Raw genomic sequence first — 15,497 nt, 5'->3', positions numbered from 1 at the left:
AATGAAGGAGGGAAAGGGGGAAGGAAGGAAAGAGAGAAGGAAGGAGAGAAGGAAGGAAAGAAAGGTGCTGAAGGAAGGAAGAAGAGAAAGTAGTAAGGAAAGAAAAAGGGAAGGGGGGGGAAGGAAAGAGGTAAAGAAGGAAGGAAGGAGAAAAGGAAATAAAAAGTGAAAGAAGGATGGAAACAGGGAGGGAAGAAAGGAGACAAAGGAAGTAGAGAAAGGAGGGAAGGGAGGAAACCAAAGAGTGAAAGAAGGAATGAAAGAAAGAGGTAGAGAAGGAAGAAAGGAGAGAAAAGGGAAGAAAAAGGGGGAAGGAATAGGTAGGTACCTCTCTTTCATAACAGTCCAGATATCTACCTCTACTTCGAAAATTCTTACTATAGGCCACAGCAATGCGTGGCAGGGTACAGCTAGTAGCTTTATAGACAAGCACCTTGGTATCCCTACTGATGTCCCGGTCCTCAAACACTCTCTGCTTCATTCGGAAAAAAGCTGCACTCGCAGAGCTCAGGCGGTGTTGTATTTCGGTGTCAATGTTGACTTTGGTGGAAAGGTGGCTGCCAAGGTATTGGAAATGGTCAACATTTTCTAATGTTACACCATTAAGCTGTATTTCTGGCATTGGAGAGTGATTGGCTGGTGACTGCTGGAAGAGCACTTTGGTTTTCTCGATGTTCAATGGAGGAAAGCAGTGTGTGTGTTTGTGTGTATGTGTTTTCGTTCCCCACGCTGCCTTCCCCATTTTGCAAAGTTACGTTACCGAGGAAGAGGCAAGCCCTGGGTTCCTGGGCATGCACTCTATTTGGTTTCCTTGCGGGGGAACTGCGGAGGGGGGCTCGGCTCGCCTTCCCCTCCGCCTTCCCTATTATAGCCCCGCTTCCGGCGGCGTGGACCACTCTGACATCATCCCCCGCACCCCGGTGACGTCAGCGCCGGGAGCGGAGTGGGTGACGCCGGGTGCGTAGGGGAGCGTGGTGACGTCTCCTTACTTAAAGGTCCCCCGAGCGGAGGATGGAGGCAGAGGAAGCAGGTGCTCCTGACAGCGTCGCTGTGGAGTAGAGCCAGGCACAGAGAACGACAGGCAGAGAGACAGAGAGAGGGGGAGCGTTGAGCGGCGCAGCCTCTCGGGACCAGCAGGGCTCCCCTTCCAGCCTTAGCCCCTGCCTTTCCCCGCGGTGGGTGGGAGAGAGGGAGGAGGAGGAGGAGGAAACGGGCAGCTAGCTTGGGCGCCCCTTCCAGCCTCGCTGCCCCTGCCTTCCTCTCCCCGCGGTGGGAGAGGGCCGAGAAGCGGAGGGCAAGAGCCGGAGAGGAGCGGGAGAAGGCAGAGCCGAGCAAGGAAGGTGTGAAGAAGAGGAGGAGCAGGAGCAGGCGCCACGGGTTGACCCCGGGCTCTGCACAGCGAGCGGGAAAGGCGCCTCCTCCTCCTCTGCCTGCGCCTCCGCCTTCCCCCTGCCCTCTCCGCAGCGGATTTGGCCCTTCTGCTGCTGCTTCGGTGCCACTCCTCCTCCTCCTCTCCTTCTCTTCTTCCCCTTCCTCCCTCTAATCCTCTTCCTTCTCTTCCTCCTCCCCCTTCTCTTCCTCCTTCTCCTTTCCTCCCCTCCTCTTCTTCTCCTCCTCATCGTCCTCCCCCCCTCTTGTCCTCTTCCTTCCCCTCTCCTCCTTCTCTTCCTCCTCTCGTCCTCCTTCTCCTCTTCCTCTCCTCCTTCTCTTCCTCTCCCTCCTCTTCGTCCTTCTCCTCCTCCTTCTCCTTTTCCTCCTCTCTTCCTCCTTCTCCTCTTCCTCCTCCTCCTTTTCCTCCTCCTCCTCTTCTTCCTCCTCCTCCTCCTTCTCCTCCTCCTCCCTTTCTGCTGGGAATGATGAATGTGCGCCTGCCTCCTTCCCCGTCCGAGCAGATGGCAGACCCACTGCGGGGACAGGCGTGAATGAAGCAGGCGACGCCGGGATAAGGAGCCGCCTCCTCCTCCTCCTCTTCCCTTTTCCTCCTCCCCTTTTTCCTCCTCCTCCTCCCCCAGTGTAGCCTTCCCCACTCGTCCCTCCATCCATCCCTGGCGCAGGGGATGAGCGGCTAGTGCCTTGCAGCCGCCGCCGCTTCTCTCTCTTTTCCTCCCGGAGCCCGATGTCAGCGCCGGCGGAACGGCTTCCTTTTCCTCTTCCTCCCTCTGCTGCCGCTGCTGCTGCTGCTCCTGCCTGGGAAAATGAAGCGACACCCCCCATGCCGCTGCTGCTGGTGCTGGCGGGGGTGTTAGGAGGAGGAGGAGGAAGAAGAAGAAGGGCGGCGCTGCGCACACCGCAAGCCCCCGGATCCCGCGCTGCGCCGGAGGAAAGGCGGCGGCGGTGGTGGAGGAGGAGAAGGAGCGCCTCCCGGGCCAGAGGACTGACTGACTGACTGCCTGGCTAGCTGGCTGACTGCTGGAGGCAGCATCTGGGCTGCTAATCCTCGCCGATAAGAAGAGAGAGCAGGAGCGCGCCTCTCCTCCTCCTCCTCCTTCTCCCCGCAGAAGGAGGGGATTTCTTCCTCCTCCTCTTCCTCCTCCTCCTCCTTGGCGAGGAGCTGGAGCTGCCCCTGGACCCCACGCTGCAGGACAAGGCAGGGGCAGCCCCGAGGCCATGGGGGAGAGGCTTCCCGGACTGGCTTCCTAGTAGGCACCGAAAGAGAGAGAGAGCGAGAGCCTTCCTTCCTTCTTTCCTTCCTTCCTTCTCCCCCTGGCTCCGCTCCCACATGCCTGTAGACTCTAGCGTTTGAAAAGCCTGCCTCCGAGGCGCGTGGGGCCACCTGGGTTTCGCGTGGGATCTATAGAGACAGACACACCACGGCAGAAGGCGAGAAGAGGAGTGTCCGCGTTGCTCACCGGACCATTGAGTGGGAAAGGCCAGAGGACGGGGAAAAAACCAAAAGATCCTTGTAGGAATTATCCATCCAAAACACTCACAACGCTCGTCTCACTGGCCATCATGGGGTAAGGATTTCTTCCTGGGATCGGGGAGTTTTGAGCCCAGCACGTCCACTCTCTTTCCTTCCTTCTTTCCTTGCCATGCCCGTCTTTGGAAGAAGGCAGGCCAGACCATTAAAGGGCGCCCAGGAGGAGGAAGGAGTATGGTTAACTGGGGAAGCTATAGATTAACTTCAGAATGTCTCCCAAACGTCTTGCTAGGCCAGCAGCACTGAGATATGTGACAGCACCAATGAATCCCATTTCCCATTAAGGTTTGGGCATGGCTAATCTTAAATACTACTGGATAGTTTGAACCACGAGCCAGAAAACATTTGGGTTGCTGTGAGTTTCCTCCAAACTGTATGCCCATATTCCAGAAGCATGCTCTCCTGACGTTTTGGCCAAATCTATGGCAGGTATCCTCATAGATTGTGAGGTATATTGGAAACTAGGCAAGTGAGGTTTATATATCTGTGGAAGGTCCAGGGTGGGAGAAAGAACTCTTGTCTGCTTGAGGCAAGTGTGAATGTTGCAATTGGCCACCTTGACTAGCATTGAATGGCCTTACAGCTTCAAAGCCTGGCTGCTTCCTGTCTGGGGTTTATATATCTGTGGAATGTTCAGGGTGGGAGAAAGAACTCTTGCCTGTTGGAGGCAAGTGTGAATGTTGCATTTGGCCACCTTGACTAGCATTGAATGGCCTTACAGCTTCAAAGCCTGGCTGCTTCCTGTCTGGGGTTTATATATCTGTAGAATGATGTCCAGGGTGGGAGAAAGAACTCTTGTCTGTTTGAAGCAAGTGTGAATGTTGCATTTGGCCTTGACTAGCCATGAATGGCCTTACAGCTTCAAAGCCTGCCTGCTTCCTGCCTGGGGTTTATATATTTGTGGAAGGTCCAGGGTGGGAGAAAGAACTCATGTCTGTTTGAGGCAAGTGTGAATGTTGCATTTGGCTACTTTGATTAGCATTTAATGGCTTCACAGCTTCAAAGCCTGCCTGCTTCCTGCCTGGGGTTTATATATTTGTGGAAGATCCAGAGTGGATTCACCAGTATTGTTAATTAGCTTCAGAATATCTTCCTTCATGGCTAGGCCAATGTCTTGCACTGAGATATTTGACAACAGCAATGAATCACATTTCCCATTCAAATTTGGGCATGGCTAATGTTAAATACAACTGGATAGTTTGAACCATGACCTAGGACACATTTGTTGCTTTAATGTGTTTTTGAAGGCTTTCATGACTGGAATCATTGGGTTGCTGTGAGTTTTCTGGGCTGTATGGCCATGTTCCAGAAGCATTTTATCCTGACATTTTGTCCATATCTTTGGCAGGCTTCCTCAGAGGTTGTGAGGTTTGTTGGAAACTAGGCAAGTGGGGTTTATATATCTGTGGAAGGCCCAGAGTGGATTCACCAGTATTGTTAACTGGTGAATCTATAGATTAGCTTCAGAATATTTTCACATCTATGGCAATCATCCTCAGAGGTTGAGGGGTCTGTTGCAAACTAGGCAAGTGAGGTTTATATATCTGCAGAATGTCCAAAGTGGGAGAAAGAACTCTTGTGTATTTGAGGCAAGTGTGAATGTTGTAATTGGCCACCTTGATTTGCATTGAATGGCTTTCCAGCCTCAAAGCCTGTCTACTTCCTGCCTGAGGGAATCCTTTGTTGGGAGGTGTTAGCTGGCCCTGATTGTTTCATGTCTGGAATTCTCCTGGAATATGACCATACTGCCCAGAAAACTCACATCAACCCAGTGACTCCAGCCATGAAAGCCTTCAACAACACATTGAATCCATAGATTAATTTTGGAATATCTTCCTTCATGGCTAGGCCAATGTTTTGCACTGAGATATGTGTCAACAGCAACAAATCCCATTTCCCATTCAGGTTTGGGCATGGCTAATGGTAAAATACTACTGGATAGTTTGAACAACAAATCAGAAAACATTTGTTGCTTTCCCCCCCTTTTATCAGCTAGGAATGCCCAACACTCCTTGGATCCCTGATCTGAATTCCTATATAGCCCAAAGAGGGGGTACAGCTTCTCCTTTCTGCCAGCACATGCCTGCTCGAAACTAAAATGTCCTCTGAAGCCAACAGATTTTGAAATTGCTGTTCCTTTTTGAGCCCTGTTGGCTGCTCTCAGATGTGAGGGAAATGGTTCCTTAACCATTCAATGGGATGGATGAACAACTATTTCGAAGTTCCTACTATGCTTTGGTTCAAGGGTGGTTAATGGTATGGTGAAAAGGCCTCCAAATCCTTCTTTTATGGAAGTGGGATGTAGGATCTAAGCCAGGCCTGGGCAAACTTGGGCCTTCCTCCAGGTGCTAGGAATTGTGGGAGTTGTGGGAGTTGAAGTCCAAAACACCTGGAGGAAGGCCCAAGTTTGCCCAGGCCTGATCTAAGCTGCCTAGCATGTGTGTTGTTTATAAATGGTGAGCTAGAGATTAATAAGAAGCCAGGTGTAGCTCTTTCCTGGTGTCTTTGTGGGATCATCTCATCATTCACTAATTGTTCTGGAATAGTACTTCAAGAAACCCGTGAAAGGTGACTGCCTTATGCCCTGCTTCCAAGTTCTATATTCTCAGATATTGTCATACCCCTATTTTGTCTTCAAGTGGGCATCTGGGGAAACCAAACCACCTAACATTTAGGAGTAGAGGAATTTGACCCCAGAGTCCCTGGGGTTTTATACTGCAAAGCCCAAGTATGTATTAAGAGGCTGACGAACCCAGCCGAAGCATATAATAGTATCTGTAAAAATCTGTAAAGTAAAATATACAACTGCTATGTACAGTTGTACTCATGTGAATTACCGTATCGGGGATTATACTTAGTTTCAAGTTCCCACACACGAGGCAGGCCTCAATAGGTGCTGGAGACACTAGTAGAGCTGGTGAGTGTTGCTTCCTTAAGTTTGAACTGTGTGTGTAGTTGCTGTGAGTTTTCCAGGTTGTATGGCCATGTTCCAGAAGCATTCTCTCCTAATGTTTCACCCACATCTATGACAGGCCGCCTCAGAGGTTGTGAGGTATAGATTATATTGGAAACTAGGCAAGTAGGGTTTATATATCTGTGGAACGTCCACGGTGGGAGAAAGAACTCTTGTCTGCTTGAGGCAAATATGAATGTTGCAATTGGCCACCTTGACTAGCATTGAATGGCCTTACAGCTTCAAAGCCTGACTACTTCCTGCCTGGGGTTTATATATCTTCTCAGAAGTTGTGAGGATTCTTCCCAGGCAGGAAGCAGCCATGCTTTGAAGCTGCAAGACTATTCAGTGCTAATCAAGGTGGTTAATTGCAACATTCACACTTTCCTCAATCAGACAAGAGTTCTTTCTCCCATCCCAAACATTTCACAGACATGTCCTAGTTTCCAGCAGACTTCACAACCTCTGAAGGTGCCTGCCATAGATGTGGGTGAAACATCAGGAGAGAATGCTTCTGGAACATGGCCATACAGCCCGGAAAACGCACAGCAACCCAGTGATTCCAGCCATGAAAGCTTTCGACAACACATTGTTTATGTAGTGTTGAGTTGTGCAGTCTGTCCTACCTCAGAGACATCTGAGTGGAAGAAGAGTAGATAAGAAATAATCTGCTGCTTTCAGCTTCATATGTGTTTCTCCAAGCTTCTCTCCCCATGTGTACAAAGGACTATATGAGTTGAAGAAAAGTCTTGGGGAAAATCTTTTACCTGAATTAAATAGCTATTTCTAATTCAGATACAGTCTGTCTTAATTTGCTCTTGAGGGTTGTTTTCTTAAGGCTTATGGCCCTTCCACACAGCCATATAACCCAGAATATCAAGGCAGAAAATCCCCAAATATCTGTTTTGAACTGTAATATCTAAGGGCCCTTCCACACAGACCTATATCCCAGAATATAAAGGCAGAAAATGCAAGCTAGCTGGCATTGCCCTCCCCTCCCAAATGTGTGATGGGAAGTTGCTGCTAAATGTGAAAGAAATAAGGTTGAACACTGTGAAAGCCATCCTCTACATGGCTACCAGCCTCCTCCCAGTAGACTTAAATCAAGGAAAAGCTTTATGAGAACTACCACTCTTCTTGGCGTTCCCCCAGCAACAGCAAGGGTGTCCCTCTGGGCAGCTAAACCAGGAAATCCCAACTGGATGGTCCCCCGCGAGGGTCTTCCTCCAGGGGCAAACCAAGAATGGGCAACCTGGAAGTCCCTGAATAGACTCAGAAGCGGAGTGGGCAGATCAAAAGACAACCTGGCAAAATGGCACTATCTAAAAGAATCCCACACCTTGTGTGACTGTGGAGCAGAACAGAAATCTCCATCTGTATGCTTGTCCACTGTGCCCTGCCTCATGTACAGAGGAGGAATTGTTGGAGGCAATGCCCTTGCTGTTGCCCATTTTTGATCAAAAGATATTTAGCCACCTGCACACCTTCTATTTTTATCAGTTGTATACTAATTTATGCAATGCTTTTGATATGAAATAAATAAATAAGGCAGAAAATCCCACACTATTAGAGTATGGACTCAGATAACCCAGATCAAAGCAGATATAGTGGAATTTTCTGCCTTGATATTCTGTGATATAGGTCTGTGTGAAAGGACCCTTGGTCCACACTGCTATATATCCCAGTTCAAAGCAGAAAATGTGGGATTTTATTCAGCTGTGTGGAAGGGGCCATCGTGGGCCTTGATGGTATACTAGTACTCCAGTTTACCCTCCTCCTAGTACTGAGAAATTAGAGAATATATGTTTAGGATTATTTCACTAGAATAACTTCTTTTATTTTATGGGAGTGTGTGGTTTTTGCCTTTGCATTGTTTGGATGTGTGCTCATACTTTGTCACCTATTTTGCATTCCTTCTTTGAAAATTGGTTTCCTGGCCTTGAAGAGGCTCACTAAGTGTTTCAGATGGAAGGGCCTCTATGTGCTTTGGACTAGGCCCAAGGTTTGCACTGCTTCTCTGATCTGCTTCTTCATGGGAAAAACAGGAGTGTTGTTGGACTTCATATTGATTTTCATGCCATGTTTATGTGAATAATTCTTAGAAGTAGGCTCCCCTGATTTATAACATAGATGTATATAGTATTGATCCACAAGGCTGTAGAAAATCTGTGAAATAGAAAACCTTGATTACATTTTCCCTTTACCGAAAGGTTTTGAAGCTGTGCATCGATGCCTCTAAAAAAGGATAATGTGAGATGGAGATAAAATCATGTTCGTGCATTCTACAACAACTGCTATCACAATGAGAGTTGGTGCTTTTCCATGATAGTGGTTCTGATTTTTGGGTTGCTGTGTTTTCCAGGCTGTATGGCCATGTTCCAGAAGCATTCTCTCCTGACATTTCACCCACATCTATGGCAGGCATCCTCAGAGGTTGTGTAGTCTGTTCTGATAATTGATGGGTGTAATGTTTCTTTGCACTGGAAAAGTATGTACAGAGAATTACAGTGAAAGCAGTCATTTTGAAGCACAAGTTACAAATGTACAAAAAGAACTGCCATGCTTAGCATAGCTCTCGTTCAGAATCTTTGACAAGGGTTGTGATTAAATCAGCATGTTTTCTTATTTCTGTTTGTGAAAACCAATAGAAGCAAGTTCATTTGACTGTATATTCATCTACCATCAAGTGTGGAAAGAAAGCAGATACCTAGGCCTAGAGGGAAAATGCAGAAGTATGATGAAAATGGATATTCTTTGCTAAATTGTTACATCTTGTAAACCATGTTACTTACTTAGGCAATCCCTCGTTGTCTGAGTAAGATTGTCCTCCAAGTTCAGTGTCCTGGCGGTGGGTACGTAGGTGACTGTGGAGCCCCATTCTTGTCCTGCATGTTCTCCCTCAGTGAGAGCATTGGTTTCCAGGTGGAAGGCACTCCTGGTTGGAGTTGGCTTGATGCACCTTCCTCTTGGCATGTTTCTCTCTTTCGCCCTCCATTCGCGCCTCTTCAAATTCTACAGCACTGCTGGTCACAGGTGACCTCCAGCTAGAGTGCTCCAGGGCCAGGGCTTACCAGTTGTTGGTGTCTATGCCACAGTTTTAAAGATTGGCTTTGAGCCCATATTTAAATCTCTTTTTTGTCCTCCAACATTCTGTTTTCCGTTTTTGAGTTCGGAGTAGAGCAACTACTTTGGGAGATGGTGAGCGGGCATTCAGACAACATGGTCAGTCCAGCGGAGTTGATGGTGGAGGACCATTGCTTCAGTGCTGGTGGTCTTTGTTTTTTCCAGCACACTGACATTAGTCTGCCTGTCTTCCCAAGAGATTTTTCGGAGGCAACGCTGTTGGAATGTAAACCATATAATGTAATGCCGAAGTTTTGTTTACCTTACACGTGTATCTATTTCTCTGGAACTGTCACTGGTATGGTTACAAAGACTTTCCAGATACATAACTATAAATATTTCATAGTTAATTTATATGTATACAAACTAAAACAATGCCATATTTACTAGAGACTAGGAACAGTCAAGTACAGTCCTGGCACTGCATATGACCCCCAGGCCTTTTTTTCCTTCTCCTTGGCTCTTTTTTTTTTTGAAGGGTGTGGGGGAGTTAATCATAGAATTACAGAGCTGGAAGAGACCTCATGGGCCATCCTATCCAACTATCTGCCAAGAAGCAGGAAAATCGTATTCAAAGTACGCTCGACAGATGGCCATCCAGCCTTTACAAAGGAGCCTCCACTACACTCTCGGGCAGAGAGTTCCCTAATGTTGGAGAGTGGTCCCTGATCAAGTAGTCCCTGGTCAAACAAAGTTGGGAACCACTGGTGTAGTGGTTTAGGTGTTGGACTAGGATTCTGGGTGACCTTGGGCAAGTCTTATCTTCTAAACCTCAGAGGAAGGCCATGATAAACCTCCTCTGAACAAATCTTTATAAGAAAATTCATGACAGAGTCACCTTAGGGTCACAGTGTCAGAAATGGCAAAAAAAACAATAGGTAGAGTTAATAATTATTTTGGCCCTTGAGGCATTTGTAGTGTATACATTCATCAAACAGAACTTGAGTTATTGCATACTTTGGAACCTATCTATATGTTTGATTTTTTTTTTAAAAAAAAATCTGACACTGGTACTATTGAAAGAAGAACAGCAATTATCTAAAAAAAGTGTGGTATTTCCCATTTGTTTCAGTGCATATAGCCAGAAGAGTTCTGCTGACCTCAATGAGTCAGCAGTTGACATGTGCCCTCTAGGGATCTTTCATAGACCATGTGCATAACAAGCTAATACAAATGGAAGCATATATGTGCAACATGTTGTGTTTTAAGTTGTGGCTGAGCTTTTCATGGAACATGGCCTGATTCCCATCAGTCATTGGGTTTGTCTAATTTTGACTCAGGTACACATGATATCCAGCTGCTACTGACCTAGCAGTTGGCTAATATTTCATGCTTGTACAGGATTGATTGATCAAAGCTCCCAAAGTGTACTATCAGATTAGCCAAGCTAGATGCAATATGCTTTTAAAGCACCACGGAATGAAGGCAACTTGGTGTTTGAGTAAAGGCTGCGTGTATTGTTAAACCCTTTGTACATCCTCATTTCATGTGGTACTTCTTCCCCCAACTGCTGTCCTCTTCTCTGAAAATCAATACAAAAAAGAACATAATCCGTTCACTGGGTTGTTGTGAGTTTTCTGGGCTGTATGGCCATGCTCTCGAAGCATTATCTCCTGACATTTTGCCTGCATCTATGGCATCTATAGATGCAGGCAAAGCATCAGGAGAAAATTCTTGGGGAAACATTGCCATATGGCCCAAAAAACTCACAACAACCCAGTGATTCCATCCACGAAACCCAGTGATTCCATCCACGAAAGCCTTCAACATGCTTGTACAGGATTGATTGATCAAAGCTCCCAAAGTGTACTTCATTCAGTTTGCTTGGGATACAGCTCTAAAGGCATCAGATTCTATCTTAATTTTGGAAGCTTGACAGGGTCACCTCTGGTTAGTACTTCAATGACTGCCAATAAATACCAAACCGCACTGAGTCGCCTGTGGGCTGAGATAGTGCGGTATACAAATAAAGTAAATAAATAAATAAATAAATATGGTATATTTCAGAGGAAAAAGCTGGTGAAATTCATGAGATCACCATAAGTCAACCAATGATTTGAAGACACATTCCCACAGGTTTGGAGCCCTAAATAGTTATTTTCCCTCTTAATGATGGTCCCTGGCCAGTTCTTTTCTATACAGTTGGGACAGTTCTGTTTTGAGTGTTAGGAAGTACTAGTTTGATCCTTTCTTGCAATGTCAACACAAAATGACTGTCTAAACTATGATTTCATATAATCCAGACTGCTAGTTAATTTACTTGGGAATAAGTAATTGCTAGCAGGAGACTGTGCAGAGGTGGGTGTTATGGGGAATGAAGCACTATATGAAGGTGAGGAGAGTGAGATTGGCAAACTCAGCAATCAAGAGGAAGAGAACTTCTTTTTGTTAGGGTTACACGGCTGGATTAGGATGGAAGACTGCTTAGTTGGCCTGCTGGGAAGTGCAGTTGGAGTGTCTGGTCCTGGTGGCTGCGGCTTCCCTTGATATGTATTCTGAGACTGGATAAAGTGTTTCGGACACTCAGAATTGAACATGCTGCGTTAATACATAGAGGACAGAGATGGGAGGTTACTGACACTCCTAGGGACACTTTCACAATGGAAGAAGTAATTTAGAAGCATTTCTATTTATTTCTGTTTACAATGTATCATCAAAAAAGGCAATTGTGAAGACTAAACAGTTTTGGCAGTAAGAAGCAAGGAAAAATATTGTACCAACTACTTAACATTTTGTTTTAAATCCAGTAGTTACATTCCTGTAGGTACTGGCACTTGCACATAAAACGGACAGCAAACATGGACTACTGTTTTGCAGCAAAGTTTGCTGCTTCGGCTCTTTCTCGCTTCCATTAAATACTTTTTGGTTTCTGTATCTGTACCTAACCTTAAAACGATCTGAAAATTCAATTACCCTACTGGCAGTTCTTCAGTGCAGAGCTACTTGTAAATTACACTCTCATTTACCTGAAATTCTTATTTCAAATATTGTTACCCTTGGTCAATAATTTATACCAGCATGTTTGTAGAAACACCCCTCATTGCTAGTGATGCTGGCTGTTCTATCTCTGTGCCACTCACAATGTAAAGTTTGACAGAGAAGAGCTAACAGAAGGAAGGGAAGGGGTGACAAGTAAGAGAAAAGAGTGAGAATAACTGCAGTGACAGCAATTTAGAACTTTCCTGTAGCTTGGAATGGAAACAGCAGATTAAACCATGGCTTCATGAACTTGAAAGAGGTGTTCTGGTATGAAATTCTGGACACTAGAGACAAACAGCCATTTTGATGTAATGGTTAGTATTGGCACTTACTGGCAAAATCTGTGTTCAGATTGCTGAGCCATATATTTAATCATGTTTCAGCCTTATTTTTCCTTTTTGTCTTATAGCTAACAAACCTCAACAGTTGCTATGAAGATAAAATCAGGTTGCCTCCATGTACGATACCCTAAGATAGTTGGAGAAAGGACATAGTATAGCATTACTGATAAAAAGAAACAATAATTGGGTAATGCATACAGTTGTTAGAGCAGAAGAGCTTATGGCAGCTGAGAATGACAGGATAGATTGGTATCAACTCAGTTAATTCCCATGCTTTTAAAACCATTGTTCCTGTTTCATATGCTCCAGATAGTAAATACATATGGCAAGGAAATAGCTGCTTGATATGAGTGCTAAAACACATTTGCAGTTAGTCATTATACCACCTAGAGGAAAATATTTACACTCGAGTATAATGCAATATTTTGATTACTTTAGGAAATAATATTGTTTGTGGCATGTTGCCCCAAAAGTTAAATAGGAAGTGATGTCACAGAAGATATTATATGCCATATATTTATGGAAGTATGTAACACTTCTGTCAGTAAATATTGAGAAGTATTGAGAAGTATTAGGCCCAGCTGATAGGTTGCCGAATAGTTCTCTGTTCTTCACTTTATCCACTTCCCTGGCCCTATGATACGCTGTTTGCACTATCCTTGCCCAGCCTTTTATAGTTGCTTGAGTCCTTTTTAGTACTCCTGGCCACTGGTATTGTTGAACCTTGTCTGATGGAGTTCTGATGTAATTGGTTTTATATTTTTATTTATAATGTGTTTTATCAGGGTTTTTTTTTTTGTATTTTATGATTTTTTCCTCTTGTTTTGTTTATTACGTTACAGGTAGGTTGTTCTATATTATCTAATGTGCCTTGCCCTGACGTAAATTGTTTGCATGGTTTTCTTTGGGCATTGAATGTTTGTCATATTTGTTGGAAACTGCCTTGAGTCCCTTTGGGGAGAAAGGACAGTCTAGAAATAAAGTATTGTTATTATTATTATTTATAGCAGAAGTGCCTAAGAGTCTAAAATCAAAAACCTGATTAACCAGGTTCTTTGCTAAGAACTGCACATTTAGTTGGGAGTCATAAGTATTAATAATTAGCAAACAAAGCAAAGCTTAGTTACTAGAAGACATAGGAACCTGAACTGGCTTAATGTGGACTTCGTAGATTCTGGTGAAATATATGAATTAGGCCCTCTTGCAACTAGATGCTGGCTTCCAGCACCAGTCATTTTGTTAATTTATTGTGTGTCAGACCTATAGTGAATCTTTTTTCCAACATTTACTCTGAGTGTTCAAAAGCAGAGATTTTGAACTAAGTAGCTGTATTCAACATGTAGTTTCGAGCCAGCAGACCTTCCTTATTGTGAATAAGCAATGTGTTTCTGCTTGTGGTATATTCACTTACATATTGATCTTCACCTCCTAGCAGATAAAAATAATGGGAGTAAAAAGGAGTAAAGTTTATTGATTAGTCCACTGACCATATCAACAGTAAAAGACAAAAACAAGCAAATGCACAAATAGACACTAATCACTGCCCTAAAACTCCTGTAATAGTGAACATACATTAAAACACAAATTTAAAAAATGGGAGTAGTGTTTTGTGATGAATCAAATCAAGAAGCTCCATCCATGGTTTCTGTAGTGTTGTGCCTAAAATAGTATTTCTGGCTTGTTGTTCTACTAACAAACCAAAATCAAACTAAAGAAACACTGGCTCATGGCTACATTGATGTGCCATTTGAAATGAGCCATCAGTGAGGAAGTAGAACTTGCCCATTCTTGTCTCTAGCAAATATGGCATTAGTAGTACTAGAAATCTGCTGAAAAGCATCCATAATGTGTTGGTACAGGAACCTTTTTGCTTGGTTGTCTTACTTACATGCCTCAGAAGTACATAGCATAAGTTTGGCTCATCAAATAGAGACATGAAATGTCATTATCATTGGAAATATCACATTAGTTAGAGTGGATGTTTAATGAATTTGAAGCTCTTCATTGTGTACTATTAAAGGTACCAAGAGACATGCTCACATTGTAAAATATATCATCTAAATATATCTCTGCAGAGGAAGAACGGTACAGTTACAGTGAAGAAGAGTTTGCAACTGCTGTCATATCATATGGAGACTAAATTCACCTCTTGGAAAAATAAGTGCTCTTCCTCATAAGCACAGTAGAGTAGCTTTGTGTCTAGCTTGTGCCGAGGCACAATTCAGCCACATGATTTAATTGGCAGATAAGAGCAATCACTTGGCACTTCAAGCTGGGTCAATTGCCAGGTCATCCCATGTCACTCCACCTGGGGTTTAAGATGTATTGAGTATCTTTGTGCTTGCTTTCCTGCATTATTTTACTTTAGAGCAGCAAACATGGAAGGTATAGGCTCAGCCTTTGGTATAATGACTGTAGGCCTTCCCCTGAAAGAAAGGTATGGGTTTTCACTTTAATAGCATAATTGTGAAATTGAAAGCCCCCCTTCATATACAGTAGATTTCATGTTGGGTTGTTGTAGGTTTTACGGGCTGTATGGCCATGTTCTAGAAGCATTCTCTCCTGACGTTTCGCCTGCATCTGTGGCAAGCATCCTCAGAGGTTGTGAGGTTTGTAACTGCATGTAAATCACATGTGATTTGATCTTGGGAAGTAATTTTGTGTAGTCAGGTCACAGCTTGTTCATATGACTAAGCAGGTATGCTTATCTATCCTTATTTTGCCTTGTGATGTAGAAATGGAAATAATGTTTTGCCTTGTTCCAACTTGCAAATCTCCATAATGAGATTTATAATCAGATTTGGTGTGGTAATAGGTGGAGTTTGAAACTGAATGCGCAGTGAAGTGCCTGATTGAACAGAACTCCTAATTTTCACCATGTCAGTTCTCTCATGTGAACTGGCCCAAAGTCAAATCATACTCTAGTTTTCACAGGGAATGGAGGCTTTAAATGCCGTGGCTATTCTTTCACAGTGTTGAAACTGCCACAATTCACTTACAGCTGTCAGCTTTCAGATGTTGCTGGAAAGAAGTAGACTATAAGCACACTGTGGATGAGTTATCTCCTCTGCTCCAGTGCGTGTGGAGTGTGTTGAAAATGCTGACATAGCAAGGATGTAGTGAAGTTTGTCTGGTCTTTTGGCTCACGCATCCTCCCCAATTTTTCCAGGAGGTTGATGTT

At 44.4% G+C, this 15,497-nt stretch overlaps 1 protein-coding gene across 1 annotated transcript in view; it reads left to right on the top strand.

Moving 5' to 3' along the window:
• The first annotated feature begins 967 nt into the window (after positions 1-967).
• HOMER1 (homer scaffold protein 1) overlaps positions 968-15,497 on the top strand; it is a 90,911-nt gene continuing 76,381 nt past the window's right edge. Inside the window, exon 1 of the mRNA XM_060761612.2 lies at positions 968-2,957. Coding sequence (XP_060617595.1) covers positions 2,953-2,957 — 5 coding nt within the window. The 5' untranslated portion in view covers positions 968-2,952. The remainder of the gene's footprint in view (positions 2,958-15,497) is intronic.

Source organism: Anolis sagrei, chromosome 2 (assembly GCF_037176765.1).
Source record: "Anolis sagrei isolate rAnoSag1 chromosome 2, rAnoSag1.mat, whole genome shotgun sequence".
Lineage (NCBI taxonomy): Eukaryota > Metazoa > Chordata > Lepidosauria > Squamata > Dactyloidae > Anolis > Anolis sagrei.
The sequence above is the reverse complement of the archived record's forward strand: the minus strand, read 5'-3'. Positions and strand labels throughout refer to the sequence as shown.